Source organism: Panulirus ornatus, chromosome 16 (assembly GCF_036320965.1).
Source record: "Panulirus ornatus isolate Po-2019 chromosome 16, ASM3632096v1, whole genome shotgun sequence".
NCBI classification, from domain to species: Eukaryota; Metazoa; Arthropoda; class Malacostraca; order Decapoda; family Palinuridae; genus Panulirus; species Panulirus ornatus.
The window spans coordinates 39,765,187-39,779,958 of record NC_092239.1 but is presented as its reverse complement, the minus strand read 5'-3'; the positions used below and the strand labels follow the sequence as shown (position 1 = coordinate 39,779,958).

Here is a 14,772-nt window from a genome sequence, read left to right as displayed (position 1 = left end):
TATTACTTAGGGGTCAATTTGTTTTCTGGCATTTTCTGTGGTCTGGCAATGGCCAGGTCCCAGGGCTGCTAGATTAAAGAGGTACAACCTGTATCATAGATTGTTTTATTATGCTTTTGAAGAAAATTACATGAACTGTAAGCATAAGGGAAACAATAATGCACAGGAATATGCATACAAAAAATATTTCAGTGTGTTAGCTTAGGCCTATGCTCTCAACAATGGCCTGTCCACAGCTGAACACATCATGAGGAAATGATTGCTTCTTGAATAATATAATATTCTCTATTTTTGCTTAGTTTCTTTGTCTTATAATTGTCTTATATATTATTCTAATACATTTTGAAGTAAATTACTTGAACCATAAGTGTAACATGAACATGAATATACATGTACATGAGTCACTACACTGGGAATGAGCCCATGATGTTACAACAGCTGACAGTGGCTGAACTAGTTAGGAAATGATCTCTTCTTCAATTACAAAATATCCTTCTCTGTCTTTGCTTAGTACCTCAGCCTTAATAATTGCTTTGTATATTAAAACATTTTGCAGTAAATTACACAAAAAGTAACCTGAAGGTATAAGTACAGGATGAGCCAAAAGTCATAGTACACCTACCATAGACACAGCAGCCAGACATGCCTGCATTGAAAGAAACATCACAGTGACATGGAGTGAGGGAGGGAGAGAAGAGGGTATGTGGGGGAGGTTGATCACCTTACATGTTAAAAGTTATGTATTCCATTTATTGTAACAATAATACTAAGAATAGGGCGTTTATATCATTTGCTGTATAGGTGCACAGTGACTTTTGGCTCTCCCATTATGTGTAAACAAATATAAAAATATTTTATGTCACTAGATAAAGTGGCTGACCATGGAGTACCTAAATGGCCACAGCACCTGACAGATTAGCAATTTTCTGAACGACAGAAATTTTCCATACCATGATAGTTTCTATACTACAAAAAGCGGATTAAAGACATTTCACTGTATATATTTCAAATAACTTTGATGGGTAAACTGAGTAGGAGGTGATGACTGATGATTTACTGCTTTTATCACCATTCCTGTCATAACATGGTCACAAATAAATTACAGAAACTGTGGTTGCAAAAATCTTATTCACCCTTTAGGAGACCAATTGACAGTTGGTCAGTGTTCAAATTCTCCAAGTATTTCCCCAGGTAGTTGTTGAGTACCCATGTTGCTAAGCCTTCAAGCATCCCGCCTTGATGGATCTGTTACAAGATGAAGAACCTATTACTCCTGAAAAAGAGAAGGAAACATAAGTCATTTTGTAAGAATTCAAAGTGATTAAAGTTATAGTAAAACTATAAGGCAATTAGCAACCTGCTAATTTCACTGTACAATATTTCCTAATACTATATTCTAAATTCATATAAAACTGCAGAAAAATGAGAATAACATATACAGTATCCTTTAATTCATGGTTAGATTGATGAGCTGAACCACAGTTTTTAATGTCCATTCAATTAGCTTATCCACTGCACACTAAGAGGATCTATTTTGGAAACCCACACATCAATTTCTCTACAAATTTCATTTTTAAACAGTCTATCAGGCACAACCATACTTATCTAGCAGTATGTACTAATATATCTTCAACTCACAACTACTTCTTTACCAAATCTCCCATGTATTCTGTTAACTAATCATCCCCTTCTTACCCCTGAGTCTATCTTTAACCGTCTTCAATACCCATCAAACTTTTAATTTTGGTCAAACAATTACCAATGACACAGCAGTTTGAGGCACATTCTTAAAGAAAAGTTTATGCTAACAATGGGTCTGAAATTCCACCTACTGACTCAATGAACATACTTGGTATTACTGTAACATCCACTCTTTCTTGGAAAGCCACATTACAGACATAACTAAGTCTGCCTCTAAGAAACTGGGAGTCCTGTTTAGATGTCAAAGTTTCTGTTCTTCCAAACAGTTACTCCGTTTATACAGAAGACTTATTTGTGCTTGTATGGAGTACTACTCTCACATCTGGGGTGGTCCTAGCTATGCAATATTACTAGACAGAGTTGAATTAAAAGCATCCTGACTGACAAACTCTCCAAGGATATCTTTTCAACTTGACCCGTTTGCCCTATGCCACTGTTGGTTCATTTTTCCTCTTCTACAGGTATTACTCTGGTTTTTGCTCCTGAGAGCTGGCTGCTTGAATGCCCTAATCACTAAGTAGACCACACAATTCTTGGCAAGCTGCTGCGTCACATGATTATTGTGTAGCTGTTGGCTACTCAAGGGTGGGCTGTTTTCATAACCGTTTCTATCCCTACACTTTGGAGCTCTGGAAGTCTCTAACCTCTCATGTCTTTCCCAATACCTATGACATTACACATTCTAAGATACAGGTTTTTCACTTACTCCAAATTTCAAAAATGCTTTCCCTTGTCTTCTTTTTCCATTCAATAATCCTTTCTATATATCAAATTAGGCCCGGCCTTGATGTGGCCTGTTTATGAGTGGTAAAAAAATTCAAAATATACTGATCTCACATATCACTTTCAATAAAACATCACAATAACGGAGTCTGTTATGCAAAGTGTGTAAGATTATGCAACATATAAAATAACACTAGATTGGCAATTTCCCAGATAAATGGAAGACACCAACAATTTTTAGGAAATACCTAGAAGTACTGGGAAAAAAAGAACTGATGAGTTGGTCTCTGTAGATATATTCTGCATACTTTAAGTACTCAGTATACCCATACCTTTTTTCAAATGATATCAAGCCAACCACTCATCTACCACATAATTCTTAATGATTCACAGTAACGATGCCATATATTTCAGCCAAGCAAAGAATTGTAAAGCACTGTAAGGACATGAGCAACACTTGTACCAGCCCAGTTGCAACACAAAACTCAGCACCAAAAATCTTGGTATTCTCCTCCAGAATTCTTTTATGAATATCTGATAATCTATTTTGTCAGATAATATCAATGCAGTTTTATGTCTTACTAGTAGTCTGTATGATGATTAGCTACAGTTTATATTGGTAGACCTACAGTCCATTTTCTTGCAATCCAATTATTTTATGACAAAAAAGCTTTAATCCATAACAAATCTCAACAAATTATTTTATTACCACTCATCTCAGAAATGTCCACAGAACAACATACCAGATATATCCATGTAACATTGAATTTCTGATACAAAATTTTTATTCTAAAATTGGGAGGTCATCTCTTTAACAAGAAACATTTCTAAGAAGTTGAAATGCATGGTCTTTAAGAGTCCACAAAAAAAAATGAAACACATCCAGTTGATATACAACAATAAAGAGTGAAAGATAAAAGAACTCTAATAATTGTCAAATCCTATTCACAAACAACCAGCACCATTCTTAATCCTTTCATTACCATATCTCAGATCTAAGCTAGCCTACAACAGCTTACACAACTAGTCCTCCATGGAATGAGATGAAACCACAAATGATATCCAATAAAACAAGAAAGCCCTTTGGTTATCTTTTATTTACTGGTACATAAAAGTTTAATTTGTTTATGAATGGGGTGGTTAGGGAGATAAATGCAAGAATTTTGGTGCGACCCCCCTACTTCAGTGAGGTAATGCCAGGAAAACATACAAAAAAGGCCACATTCGTTCACAATCAGTCTCAAACTGTCATGTGTAATGCATCGAAACCACAGCTCCCCACCCTAATCGAAGCCCCACAGACATTTCTAAGGTTTACCCCAGATGCTTCACATGCCCTGGTTCAGTCCATTGACAGCAGGTCAACCCCGGTGTACCATATCATTCCAATTCACTCTATTCCTTGCATGCCTCTCACCCTCCTGTATGTTCAGGCCCCGATCGCTCAAAATCTTTTTCACTCCATCCTTCCACCTCCAATTTGGTCTCCTGCTTCTCGTTCCCTCCATCTCTGATACTCATATCCTCTTTGCCAATCTTTCCTCACTCATTCTCTCCATTTTTCCCCAAAAACCATTTCAAAACACCCTCTTTTTCTTTCAACCACGCTCTTTTTTTTTTAAACACTCTCTCTTACCCTTACTTTTACTTTTCGAACAAACCACCTCACACCACAAAATTGTCCTAAAACATCCTTTTCCCAGCACATCCATCCTCCTGCGCAAAAACTCTATCCATAGCCAACCCCCTCGCAACCATAAAACTTTTTTTGGAAAACCATTTTCCTTAAAAACATACCCATTTTTGTTTTCCCAAGATAATGTTCTCGTTTCCCACACATTCTTCAAGGCCCCCAGAATTTTGGGCCCCCCCCCCCCCCCCCTTTGATTCACTTCCGCTTCCATGGTTCCATCCGCTGCCAATCCATCCCAGAATCTAAAACACTTTACTTCCTCCAGTTTTTCTCCATTCAAACTTCCCTCCCAATTCACTTAAACCCTAAACCCCTACTGTACCTAAAAACCTTGCTCTTATTCAAATTTACTCTTAACTTCTTCTTTCACACATTTTAAACCAAACTCAGTCACCAGCTTCTCCCAGTTTCTCACATGAATCACCCCACCAGCGCTGTATCATCAGCGAACAACAACTGACTCATTTCCCCAAGCTTTTCTCATCCCCAACAAAACTTCAAATTGCCCCCTTTCCAAAAACTCTTGCATTCACCTCCCCAACAACCCCAAACCTTTTAAAAAAATTAAACAACCACGGGGGACATCCCCACAACCCCCGCCCCAAACCTACATTACTGAGAACCAATCAATTTCCTCTCTTCCTACACGTACACATGCCCTTTCATTTCCCCGATGAAAAATTTTCCTTTTTCTAACAACTTGCCTCCCCCACCATATATTTTAATACCTTCCACAGGGGCATCTCTATCAACCTATTTATATGCCTTCTCCAGATCCATAAAATTTTACATACCCAAAACCCCTTTGCTTTTCTAAGTATTTCTCACATACATTCTTCAAAGCAAAACCTGATCCACACATCCTCTTTCCACTTCGAAACCCCACTGCTCTTCCCCCCAAACGATTTTCCCGTACATTCCTTTACCCTCTCAATCAATACCCTCCCCTATAATTTACCAGGGGTTTCTCAACAAAATTATACCTCTGTAATTTGAAACCCTCACTCTTTTCCCCTTTGCCTTTGTACAATGGCACTATGCCGCATTCCGCCAATCCTCAGGCCCTCACCATGAAATCATACTACATTTAAAAAACCTTACCAAAACCCGTCAATAATACAGGGCACCCCCTTTTTTTAATTTAAAATTTCCCTGCAATACCATCCAAACCTGCTGCCTTGCCGGCTTTCATCTTCCGCAAAGCTTTCACTACCTCTTCTCTGTTTACCAAATCATTTTCCCTAACCCTCTCACTTTGCACACCACCTCGACCAAAACACCCTATATCTGCCACTCTATCATCAAACACATTCAACAAACCTTCAAAATACTCACTCCATCTCCTTCTCACATCACCACTACTTGTTATCACCTCCCCATTTGCGCCCTTCACTGAAGTTCCCATTTGCTCCCTTGTCTTACGCACTTTATTTACCTCCTTCCAGAACATCTTTTTATTCTCCCTAAAATTTAATGATACTCTCTCACCCCAACTCTCATTTGCCCTTTTTTTCACCTCTTGCACCTTTCTCTTGACCTCCTGTCTCTTTCTTTTATACATCTCCCACTCAATTGCATTTTTTCCCTGCAAAAATCGTCCAAATGCCTCTCTCTTCTCTTTCACTAATACTCTTACTTCTTCATCCCACCACTCACTACCCTTTCTAATCAACCCACCTCCCACTCTTCTCATGCCACAAGCATCTTTTGCGCAATCCATCACTGATTCCCTAAATACATCCCATTCCTCCCCCACTCCCCTTACTTCCATTGTTCTCACCTTTTTCCATTCTGTACTCAGTCTCTCCTTAGTACTTCCTCACACAGGTCTCCTTCCAAGCTCACTTACTCTCACCACCCTCTTCACCCCAACATTCACTCTTCTTTTCTGAAAACCCATACAAATCTTCACCTTAGCCTCCACAAGATAATGATCAGACATCCCTCCAGTTGCACCTCTCAGCACATTAACATCCAAAAGTCTCTCTTTCGCACGCCTGTCAATTAACACGTAATCCAATAACGCTCTCTGGCCATCTCTCCTACTTACATAAGTATACTTATGTATATCTCGCTTTTTAAACCAGGTATTCCCAATCATCAGTCCTTTTTCAGCACATAAATCTACAAGCTCTTCACCATTTCCATTTACAACACTGAACACCCCATGTATACCAATTATTCCCTCAACTGCCACATTACTCACCTTTGCATTCAAATCACCCATCACTATAACCCGGTCTCGTGCATCAAAACCACTAAACACTCATTCAGCTGCTCCCAAAACACTTGCCTCTCATGATCTTTCTTCTCATGCCCAGGTGCATATGCACCAATAATCACCCACCTCTCTCCATCAACTTTCAGTTTTACCCATATTAATCGAGAATTTACTTTCTTACATTCTATCACATACTCCCACAACTCCTGTTTCAGGAGTATTGCTACTCCTTCCCTTGCTCTTGTCCTCTCACTAACCCCTGACTTTACTCCCCAGACATTCCAAACCACTCTTCCCCTTTACCCTTGAGCTTCGTTTCACTCAGAGCCAAAACATCCAGGTTCCTTTCCTCAAACATACTACCTATCTCTCCTTTTTTCACATCTTGGTTACATCCACACACATTTAGGCACCCCACTCTGAGCCTTCGAGGAGGATGAGCACTCCCCGCGTGACTCCTTCTTCTGTTTCCCATTTTAGAAAGTTAATACAAGGAGGGGAGGATTTCTGGCCCCCCGCTCCCGTCCCCTCTAGTCGCTTTCTACGACACGCGAGGAATACGTGGGAAGTATTCTTTCACCCCTATCCCCAGGGATAATATATATATATATACATATACACATACACACACATACACATACATACGCACATATACACACACACACACATACATATATATACATATGAAAATGTAAGAAACAATTTAGAAAACTGAAACTTCTAGCTTGAAATGAATGAAAAAAATGAATGTCACATAATGGTTCAACCTCTGGCTATGGAAAAAGGAAATGTATAATTTATTTACACAAACGTCAATAGCAGTTCTCATCAATTTAACCACTGTATCAATAAGCTTCAATGTCTAAGCTACATTTTTCTCCAATTTCACTATTTTCTTGTCAAAACACCATGTATGAAAACTATCACTCCAGTAACACAACTATAAACATTTACTTCCCCTTTAAAAAAAGTTCTGGGAAGTCTGTCTCGATACACTGCGGGAAACTCTACCACCTGGCGAGGTTTGTGTTGCAATGGTTCCCGATTCACAAACGTAGTAGCATCACTGGTGGGCCAAGGTAGTTCCGTTTGCGAAGAGGGCTATGTTGGCAAAATTTAAAAATTAAATAAAAAACAAATAATTTAAATATATTAAATTTTGGGGAGAAAAAAAGTGTTCGGGAAGGAGGTAAAAAAAGTGCGTAAGAAGGGAGCAAATGGGAATTCGTAAAGGGGAAAAGGGGGGGTGATAACAAGTAGGGTGATGTGGAAGGAGGGGGTGAGTTTTTTAAAGGTTTTTGTTTGAATGGTTTGTGAAGAGTGGCGTATGGGTGTTTTGGTCGGGGGGGGTGCAAGTGAGGGGTTAGGGAAAATGTTTGGTCGGAAAGAGGTATAAAAGCTTTGCGGAAGATGAAAGCCGGCAAGGCAGCGGGTTTTGGGGATGGTATTGAGGGGGGTTTTTTAAAAAAGGGGGGTGACTGTATTATTGACTTTGGAAAGGTTTTTTAATGATGTATGACTCATGGTGGGTGAAAAAAAGTTTGGGGCGGAATGCGGCATAGTGCCATTGTAAAAAGGAAAGGGGAAAGGTGAGTGCCAAATTACAAGGTATAATTTTTTTGGAGTATTCTGGAAATTATATGGGAGGGTTTTTGATTGAGAGGGTAAAGGGCATGTCAGGCTCAGATTGGGGAAGAGCGTGGGTTAAAAGTGGTGGGAGGATGTGTGGATAGGTTTTTTGCTTTAAAGAATGTATGGAGAAATATTAGAAAAGCAAATGGATTTGTATGTAGCATTTTTTGATCTGGAGAAGGCATTGATAGAGTTGATGAGGCTTGTGGAAGGTATTAAGAATATATGGTGGGGGGGGCAGTTGTTAGAAGCGTGAAAAGTTTTTCGAGATGAAAGGCTGGTCGTGGGGAAAGAGGGGAAAAGTGATTGGTTCCAGTGTGAAGGTTTGCGGGGGGTGTTGATGTCCCCATGGTTGTTTAATTTGTTTATGGATGGGGTTGTTGGGGAGGTAAGCAAGAGTTTTGGAAAGAGGGGAAAGTTTGAAGTTGTTGGGGAGAGAGAGCTTGGGAAGTGAGTCGTTTTTTTTCCGAGATCAGCCTGGGGGTGATTAATGGAGAACTGCAGAAGCTGGTGATGATTTGTAAGTGTGTAAAGAAGAAAGTTAAGAGAAAATGTGAATAAGAGCAAGGTTATTAGGTAATGGGGTTGAGGGTCAATCAATTGGGGGGTAAAGTTTGAATGGAGAAAAACTGGGGGAAGTAAAGTTTTTTAAATATCTGGGAGTGGATCTGGCAGGGGAGGGGAACCAGGGAAAGGGAAGGGGATCATAGGGTGGGGGAGGGGGAAAAAAATTTGGGACCCTTGAAAATGTGTGGAAGTCGAGAACATTATCTCGGAAAGAAAAAAATGGTATGTTTAAAGGGAAAAGGGGTTCCCAACAATGTTGTATGGTTGCGAGGGGTGGGCTATGGATAGAGTTGTGGCAGGGGGGGGAGTGTGCTGGAAATGAGATGTTTGGGGAAATTGTGGTGTGAGGTGGTTTTATCGATAAGTAAGTAAGGGTAAGAGGAAAAGGGGAAATAAAAAAAAAGGGGTTTGGGGAAACAGAAGAGGGTGTTTTTAAATGGGTTTTTGGGACAGGAGAGAATGAGTGAGGTAGCGCTAGGAAAAGACAACTAAGGCCACATTCATTCACACTCAGTCTCTACCTGTTATGTATAATGCACCGAAACCACAGCTCCCTTTCCACATCCAGCTCCCACAGAACTTTCCATGGTTTACCCCAGACGCTTCACATGCCCTGGTTCAATCCATTGACAGCACATCGATAGCAAGGATAGCAATCATCTCCTACCAGGATCACATGGCTGCTCACTTTTTCATCTGTTTGTTGACATCTAGTTACATGTTGACGGTGCATTTTCATGAGCATGACTGGTATATTTTGACTAAAATATAAAAAATCGAGATAAATCTTAACTGCTAGGGTGATTACATGAAGTTTTCGTGGGTTCTGCTGATTTTCTACTAGTGTACTCCCTACTTTCACTTTAATTAATCCCATAATTTCCCAAATATAGTAGCGCTGCCTGTCTAATACCATTCTATACACTATAATGCTCCAAAAATTTCTCTGTAATCAGAATGAACCAAGTAAGAACATAAACCATAAGTACACACTTCTGAAAATAATACTTATGCATAAGTAAAACAGAATTCTACCCAAAGTATCCCGCATGATAATGAAATACTGCATGATTGGTTTATTCACAAATATATGCCACATCAATAGTTACGATCCTTAGCAACAAGTATGAAGGAATGAATAATGATTTCCTGTACATGGCACTCCTACATGATGCCACCCTTAATCTTCAGTGAACCTCATAATGACATATAGTAGTAATGTGGCACTAGACCGTTTTAAAAAACATTTAAACAAGAGCTGATACAACCCTTTCAACACTCAATTGCAGCCCCAGTTATTCACATTAGACCAATGTCAAAATATAATTGGTTAGTCTGGTTTCCTCAATTAGAATTATGTTCCTTGTTGAAAACAAGTCATTATTGGAAGAGAAAATAGTATGCCAGAACACCTAACATCACTGCTCCTGCAGTCGATTTGTAACAACCATAAAGAATTCGTTGATAACATCAGTCAATAATAGTTATCATATAAAATATGTTAATAATATTTTCACAAACTCTGGAGACATAATGACCAATCTGATTAGCCTTGCCTGTTTGGTTAGGTCAGGCCAAGTTCTTGTGTGTTATTTCATTCATTCAGTAGTATTAGGAACATGTAATTTCAATAAGCAGTCCAGAAGATGGTGCACTTTGTGATGCAAGTTATCTGATACGATTCCCGTCAATAAACCAGCAATAAGAGGCTCCCCCGACAATCTGAAGTATTCTTTTATCTTTTTCTGTTGTAAGACCTAAGGTAATCAACATTGATATAAAAACCACTTTAATGACAAAATTTACTAATCACAAACTACGGCAAGAAGTTTATTTTCCCTACCTCTATACTGAGCAGTCTATGGTACCAGGAGACAGGAAATGTCATTTTCCAGAGGTACAGTAATTTGCTGGCGCCCCTGATGAGACCAGCTGACTCAATGTTGTGATGGCGACCCCTCCGACCACACTACTGATGCACCAGGTATTGCCTCATTCATTCTCATGATAAAAAGTTTAATGTTAAAAGAATGTTAACAATTTCGCTCTGTCGAACAATAATGGTCAATCCCATATGATTTCTAGGTAGAAATACTACACCGTTCTAAACAAAGTAGTAAACAGTGACGAGTGTTTGTTCTAACAAGTTTATTTTTTTTTTCTCCATGGAAGGCACTCTTCTAGCTATGACTACATCAGCTGGAGTTCAAAGTAAAGCTAACAAATAAACTTGTGTTTGACTTCAAGAAGTAAAATGTACCCATTCTGGATATCATGGATAATCTTACAATATACACTCAGAAGTTTGAACACTTGTTATCCATTAATAACAAACTATCTCCCTCATCATTTCAACTAACAGTGAAATATAAAGACAGGCTACATTCCTAAGATTACCTCTAATTAATATTACTACATCTCATTGAAAGTATGTAGAACATGTTCTTTATAGGCTTTTCACCTATTAAGAAACACCTGAAAAAATATATGTATATTGGGAACTGTAGAAAGGAGTTCAAATAATTATATGTAGCTTACCAATATCACCAGTATTAAAAATTAAGATTTCAATAAATGTGAATAGTAAAATGTAAGAATAAACATCAGACTCATCATGCGCACATTACCAAGCATTCGTTGTACTTGAGCTTCCGGAGGCCCGATCAGCGTAAGTTAAGTGCCGGTTGCTCTAGGAATGGTTTTAATCGCTCTTAATGAGGAGCAGGTTGTTCTAGGTAATTATTCTAAGTCCAATGCCGTCTGTCCTTGGAATAGTGCTGATTGTATAGGTAGGGCACCGGTTGTTACAGGTATAATGCCCATTACCTTCATCCGGTGCCGGTTGCTTTTGGTGCGGTGTTTGTTCTAGATAAAGTACAGGTTTTATGTTGGTTCTTCTACATAAAATACCAGTTGTAACAGATAAGGTGTTGACTGGTCAAGGTACGGTTGTTCTATGAATGGTCTTGGTTGTTAAAGATATGATGCCAATTGTTTATTAAATGACGCGGATTGTGCTTAGAACAATCATTTGTTCTGATACTGGTTCTATGTTAAAGACTATAGCTTTGGTTCTCTGTACAGTATCAGTTGTTATGTGTATGGTGCCTGTTGCTCTAGATAGTGTTCTAGATACAGAAAGATTTTTTTTTTTTTTACAGTTCCGGCTATTTTACGTATAGAAACGGCTATTTCAAGGAACATTCTGTGTGCCTAAAGTACGGTGCGGTTGTTTTTGGTAATTTTTGTTTTTCCACAGACAGACAGGCAGCTGTATAAGGTGCAACAAAAGACAAGGCGCCAAGATTACATACATAGGGAAAGTATATATGTCATAAATTTCCGAGATGCCTGAGAAATGTATATAGATATTACGGTAGACTTTGATAGCCTTATTAAATACACAACGAATTATAATCTTGATATTAGTGAAGGTCTATACAAATTAGATAACTTTATTGTTGATAGAATTTGTAAACAAGTCACATTCTTGTCCGCATAATTTTGTGTCTGTCTTGGACAATCATGTGTTTACCAAATGGCGTCTTAGCTACGTCTCTTCGTTGTATGTCAACTGACTTATATTTCTCTCTTGTGTCTCCCCTGATGATGTGATTATTACACGAAAGTGCACTTGGAAACTTATCTTGTTTCATTTTCCCCGTGGACTCATAGGAATATTTTTATTATTTTATTATACTTTGTCGCTGTCTCCCGCGTTTGCGAGGTAGCGCAAGGAAACAGACGAAAGAAATGGCCCAACCCCCCCCCCCATACACATGTATATACATACGTCCACACACGCAAATATACATACCTATATAGGAATATATATATATATATATATATATATATATATATATATTTTTTTTTTTTTTTTTTTCATTTTTTTTATACGATTTCCCGCATTTGCGAGGTAGCGTTAAGAACAGAGGACTGGGCCTTAGAGGGAAAATCCTCACCTGGCCCCCTTCTCTGTTCCTTCTTTTGAAAAATTAAAAAAAAACGAGAGGGAAGGATTTCCAGCCACCCGCTCCCTCCCCTTTTAGTCGCCTTCTACGACACGCAGGGAATACGTGGGAAGTATTCTTTCTCCCCTATCCCCAGGGATAATATATATATATATATATATATATATATATATATATATATATATATATATATATATATATATATATATTTTTTTTTTTTTTTTTTGCTTTGTCGCTGTCTCCCGCGTTTGCGAGGTAGCGCAAGGAAAAAGACGAAAGAAATGGCCCAACCCACCCCCATACACATGTATATACATACGTCCACACACGCAAATATACATACCTACACAGCTTTCCATGGTTTACCCCAGACGCTTCACATGCCTTGATTCAATCCACTGACAGCACGTCAACCCCGGTATACCACATCGCTCCAATTCACTCTATTCCTTGCCCTCCTTTCACCCACCTGCATGTTCAGGCCCCGATCACACAAAATCTTTTTCACTCCATCTTTCCACCTCCAATTTGGTCTCCCTCTTCTCCTCGTTCCCTCCACCTCCGACACATATATCCTCTTGGTCAATCTTTCCTCACTCATTCTCTCCATGTGCCCAAACCATTTCAAAACACCCTCTTCTGCTCTCTCAACCACGCTCTTTTTATTTCCACACATCTCTCTTACCCTTACGTTACTTACTCGATCAAACCACCTCACACCACACATTGTCCTCAAACATCTCATTTCCAGCACATCCATCCTCCTGCGCACAACTCTATCCATAGCCCACGCCTCGCAACCATACAACATTGTTGGAACCACTATTCCTTCAAACATACCCATTTTTGCTTTCCGAGATAATGTTCTCGACTCCCACACATTCTTCAAGGCCCCAGAATTTTCGCCCCCTCCCCCACCCTATGATCCACTTCCGCTTCCATGGTTCCATCCGCTGCCAGATCCACTCCCAGATATCTAAAACACTTCACTTCCTCCAGTTTTTCTCCATTCAAACTCACCTCCCAATTGACTTGACCCTCAACCCTACTGTACCTAATAACCTTGCTCTTATTCACATTTACTCTTAACTTTCTTCTTTCACACACTTTACCAAACTCAGTCACCAGCTTCTGCAGTTTCTCACATGAATCAGCCACCAGCGCTGTATCATCAGCGAACAACAACTGACTCACTTCTCAAGCTCTCTCATCCCCAACAGACTTCATACTTGCCCCTCTTTCCAAAACTCTTGCATTCACCTCCCTAACAACCCCATCCATAAACAAATTAAACAACCATGGAGACATCACACACCCCTGCCGCAAACCTACATTCACTGAGAACCAGAGAAGAGGTAGTAAAAGCTTTGCGGAAGATGAAAGCCGGCAAGGCAGCAGGTTTGGATGGTATTGCAGTGGAATTTATTAAAAAAGGGGGTGACTGTATTGTTGACTGTTTGGTAAGGTTATTTAATGTATGTATGACTCATGGTGAGGTGCCTGAGGATTGGCGGAATGCGTGCATAGTGCCATTGTACGAAGGTAAAGGGGATAAGAGTGAGTGCTCAAATTACAGAGGTATAAGTTTGTTGAGTATTCCTGATAAATTATATGGGAGGGTATTGATTGAGAGGGTGAAGGCATGTACAGAGCATCAGATTGGGGAAGAGCAGTGTGGTTTCAGAAGTGGTAGAGGATGTGTGGATCAGGTGTTTGCTTTGAAGAATGTATGTGACAAATACTTAGAAAAGCAAATGGATTTGTATGTAGCATTTATGGATCTGGAGAAGGCATATGATAGAGTTGATAGAGATGCTCTGTGGAAGGTATTAAGAATATATGGTGTGGGAGGCAAGTTGTTAGAAGCAGTGAAAAGTTATATATATATATATATATATATATATATATATATATATATATATATATATATATATATATATATATATATATATTCAAACTTCGCCATTTCCCGCATTAGCGAGGTAGCGTTAAGAACAGAGGACTGGGCCTTTTTCGGAATATCCTCACCTGGACGCCCTCTGTTCCTTCTTTTGGAAAATTAAAAAAAAAAACGAGAGGGGAGGATTTCCAGCCCCCCGCTCCCTCCCCTTTTAGTCGCCTTCTACGACACGCAGGGAATACGTGGGAAGTATTCTTAATCCCCTATCCCCAGGGATAATATATATATATATATATATATATATATATATATATATATATATATGTGTGTGTGTGTGTGTGTGTGTGTGTGTGTGTGTGTGTGT

At 39.2% G+C, this 14,772-nt stretch overlaps 2 protein-coding genes across 5 annotated transcripts in view; one reads left to right on the top strand and one right to left on the bottom strand.

Moving 5' to 3' along the window:
• The window catches only part of Vps13D (vacuolar protein sorting 13D), a 772,012-nt gene extending 761,474 nt beyond the window's left edge, over positions 1 to 10,538 (bottom strand). The window contains exons 1-2 of the mRNA XM_071670877.1: positions 10,381 to 10,538; positions 1,134 to 1,273 (exon numbers count right to left, since the gene is read on the bottom strand). Of these exons, the coding sequence (XP_071526978.1) occupies positions 1,134 to 1,230 (97 nt within the window). The 5' untranslated portion in view covers positions 1,231 to 1,273; positions 10,381 to 10,538. The remainder of the gene's footprint in view (positions 1 to 1,133; positions 1,274 to 10,380) is intronic.
• LOC139754262 (ATP synthase subunit s, mitochondrial) overlaps positions 10,467 to 14,772 on the top strand; it is a 35,795-nt gene continuing 31,489 nt past the window's right edge. Inside the window, exon 1 of one of the 4 annotated variants that reach the window (XM_071671619.1) lies at positions 10,467 to 10,521. Coding sequence is in view for 2 of the 4 variants with exons in the window: in XM_071671613.1 (XP_071527714.1) it covers positions 11,233 to 11,272 (40 nt within the window). In the remaining 2 variants the exon portion in view is untranslated. Of the gene's footprint in view, positions 10,522 to 11,181; positions 11,273 to 14,772 lie in introns of those variants that run through there. The other 3 variants (XM_071671613.1, XM_071671618.1, XM_071671614.1) reach the window with 3 other exon arrangements.